Source organism: Sinocyclocheilus rhinocerous, unplaced genomic scaffold, assembly GCF_001515625.1.
Source record: "Sinocyclocheilus rhinocerous isolate Xijiao unplaced genomic scaffold, SAMN03320098_v1.1 scaffold332, whole genome shotgun sequence".
NCBI classification, from domain to species: Eukaryota; Metazoa; Chordata; class Actinopteri; order Cypriniformes; family Cyprinidae; genus Sinocyclocheilus; species Sinocyclocheilus rhinocerous.
In genome coordinates this window covers 14,496-17,995 of record NW_015638940.1, presented here as the reverse complement: position 1 = coordinate 17,995, position 3,500 = coordinate 14,496, and the positions used below count along the sequence as shown (strand labels likewise).

Here is a 3,500-nt window from a genome sequence, read left to right as displayed (position 1 = left end):
ACAGTACACACACATATATTATGTAAACATAGGGCTGGACGATATGGCCCAAATTGATATCACGATATATTTCTTAATTTCGGTCGATACGATATAATTCCGATATCGATATGAACACTATTTATCTGAAATAGAAATCTTTTGTAACATTATAAATGCCTTTATCATCACTTTTGATCAATTTTAAGCATCCTTGCTAAATAAAAGTATTAATTTCTATAATTTCTTTCCCAAAAAAATAATAAAAATTATACTGAATGGAATAGTGTATAATGTTACAAAAGCTTTTTATTTCAGATAAATGCTGATCTTTGGATCTTTCTATTCATCAAAGAATCCTGAAAAAAAAATGTACTCAACTGTTTTAAATATTGATAATCAGCAAATCAGCATATTAGAATGATTTCTGAAGGATCATGTGACACTGAAGACTGGAGTAATGATGCTGAAAATTTACCTATGTATGATCACAGGAATAAATTACATTTTAAAATCTATTCAAATAGAAAGCAATTTTAAATAGTAAAAATATTTCAACATTTTACTGTTTTTGCTGTACTTTGGATCAAATAAATGCAGCCTTGGTGAGCAGAAGAGAATTCTTAAAAAAAAAAAAAACCTTTAAAAATCTTACTGTTCAAAAACTTTTGACTGGTAGTGTAGGCTGATTATTCTTATAGATTGAAACAAATGTGCTTCAGCCAAAAAAAAAAGGGTATGAAAAGTGCTCCGAGTCGCTGCAGAAAACAAAAAAATTTAACAACAACAAAAACTGGAAATGTTGCTGGAGACGGGCTTATTTAAAATGAAAACTCATGCTCTGCTAGCAGGAGGCGCTTTTAGAGTGATAGAACTAGCGGTTTCTCCAGTAATGGCTGTAATCAAAGCAGCTCCGCTCATGAACGCTTCTTTATCAGATCAAATGAAAATGCCATCGAAACTTTTCTGAAGACAGTCGGTTCCCTTCACAGATACATTTATATAAAACACCCGCGACATTTTTTGATTTTGAAACGTGCAGTGCTCATGTTTATTCAACGAAGTCAAACGGCACAAATAAATCAATGTATGGGAAACTGGTAAAATGTATATCGAAATATCGGAAATGTGTTTAAAAATCATATCACCGTTATTGAAAAAAATTATATCGCGATACATATTGATATTGAATTATTGTCCAGCCCTAACCTAAACAAATATTAGAAAAAAAAATCTAGATAAACTAGCCAACTACACTATTCAAATAGCTAGTTTGTGGATAAATAGCCAAAATATTGTACAAAAAAACAACAACTTTGGGATAAACTACACAACCACACTACTTAACTAGCTGTTTAGTAGCAAATGAATTGGAAAAAATGAAACAATCTGTGCTCTAAATGGGCTGTTCTTGACCAGAATGACATGCATCATGGATTAGACATCATGCAGACAGCCAAATGTCTGGCTCTGTGAGACACAATAAGGGCTGTGTTTAAGCAAAAGACTCTTGAAGAAACTCTTGTTCAACCTAAACTGTAGGAACTCAGTTATATGCAGTTCAGACAAACTCTCCTGTAAAAACCAACATCTGAATTCCTCAGTGACACAGCTAAGTCAATAAGTCTCAGAATGTAGCTGAGATAAAAACTGGACTTTGGATATTAAATATTTGTCTAACATTTGAAAAATAAGGCTGATCCTTACCGCTGAGGATCTCATTGTTGCTGCCCCAGAAGTCTGCAGCTTTGGACGGTCTGCTGTAGACCTCGTCTCTGTTAGCAGCCAGAATAAGCCTGCACAAAAAAAGATGAAGGTGACATCACACAATCTCTTTCACAGTATCCTTCCTATACAATCATACTCATAACATATAGTTTCTATAATAACACACATCACTATAACAGACCACCTTTAGAATCATCCTTATAGCCTCATAAATGAGAAAAACTGTAATGCTGTGCTTTGTAATGTGTTACCCGTGGATAATGGACATTGTGTTAACCAATAAAGGGCTGATTTTCAGTCAGACTTCCTGTGGGAGGGGGAGAGACGGAGGCTGGCACTGTTGAATGGGCTCAGAGGTCACATGTGCACCTAAATGTGTTTATCTCGTGCTGATCCCAGGAGAGCACTGACTGCTGTGCCAGCTATTCACCTAAGGCCTAGAGAAGGCTCAGCTGTGATGCTGAAAGCTGCTGTGCGTGGCTTTATTGTCTCTGCTCAGGCCTGATTCTCTGTTGATGCCTCTCTGTCATTAATATCCAGTGCAATGGAATATTCGTTTATATCTTGCATGTTGAACTAAGTAATTTGGGGTCCTTGGGGTGTCAAGCACCTGTGAAATGTCAACCACATTCTGTAAGGAGGCTTTTTTAAAACAAAATTTAAAAGAATTTAATAATTATAAATTTAAAGGCAACTGCATGAATGGACTGCAAGTTTATGTTAACCACTTCTGAGTAGTGGTCGATCGATACTGATTTCGATATTGATGGCCGATGTCAATATTTTAGAGATCAGATAGGGCTGGGTATCGTTCAAAAATTCATCTCTGAGTGTAACCGGTGTAAACTAGTAGGTGTGTTCGACTTGACGCGGACTGACTGTGCATGTACTACAGTACCACGAGAGCTTAAGAGAGCAGACTGCTCCGTGTGCTTTCGAATTGCTCTCGCGGATGTCAAACACTGATCGATCTGCGACGCATCTCTTCTAGTCGAACACACCGACTAGTGCTGCAGGCTTATTGGCTCACTGACGCTGATGAGATTAACCCCTTAGGTATCGAAATTTGGTACCGAACGACGAGAAGTTTTTCGATACTCGATGGTATCGAGGCATTTCGGTCGGTGCCTAAAAAGTATCGAACTCGATACCCAGCCCTAGTGGTCAATATAAAGCCGATATGATAAAACACTATTTAATTTAAAGATAGCAAATAACATGTGCTATATAAATGAAGTATGAAATGTAAATTAAATTTGTATTTATTTTACATAATATTTACTCAATTAGAAATAAATAATTTGAAAATGAATCAATGAGAAAACAAACTTTTAAACTTGCTAAAAAAAATAAACCTGCAATTAAACAGGATGACACAAATATGACATACTGTAGCTGCCAACTGGATTGTCAAATGGAGGATCAAGTTACTGGTGCTGGATTATTTTCAATAATATTGTATGTGTAGTTTTAACATGATATCAATATTTCATTTTTTAAATATCACGGTTATCATCACTACTGGTACATTGCAACATCCCTTCTGCAGCTATAATGTAACTCCATAAATTAATAAACAAACTTTTAAAGAAAAATTATGGCATATGATGCAAAACAGTCGTTAGGGGGCAGTCGTGGCCTAATGGTTAGAGAGTCGGACTTGTACCCAAAGGTCGCGGGTTTGAGTCTCAGGTCCGGCAGGTCGGTGGGGAGAGTGAATGACCAGAGCTCTCTTCCACTTTCAATACCACGACTGAGGTGAGACCCTTAAGCAAGGCACCGAACCCCCAGCT

General features: G+C 36.5%; 1 protein-coding gene across 3 annotated transcripts in view; it reads right to left on the bottom strand.

Annotated features, from left to right (window-relative positions):
• The window catches only part of tango2 (transport and golgi organization 2 homolog (Drosophila)), a 28,871-nt gene that overhangs the window by 17,608 nt on the left and 7,763 nt on the right, over window positions 1-3,500 (bottom strand). For all 3 annotated transcript variants that reach the window (XM_016565436.1, XM_016565437.1, XM_016565438.1), the window contains exon 3: window positions 1,687-1,775. In XM_016565436.1, coding sequence (XP_016420922.1) covers window positions 1,687-1,775 — 89 coding nt within the window. The remainder of the gene's footprint in view (window positions 1-1,686; window positions 1,776-3,500) is intronic.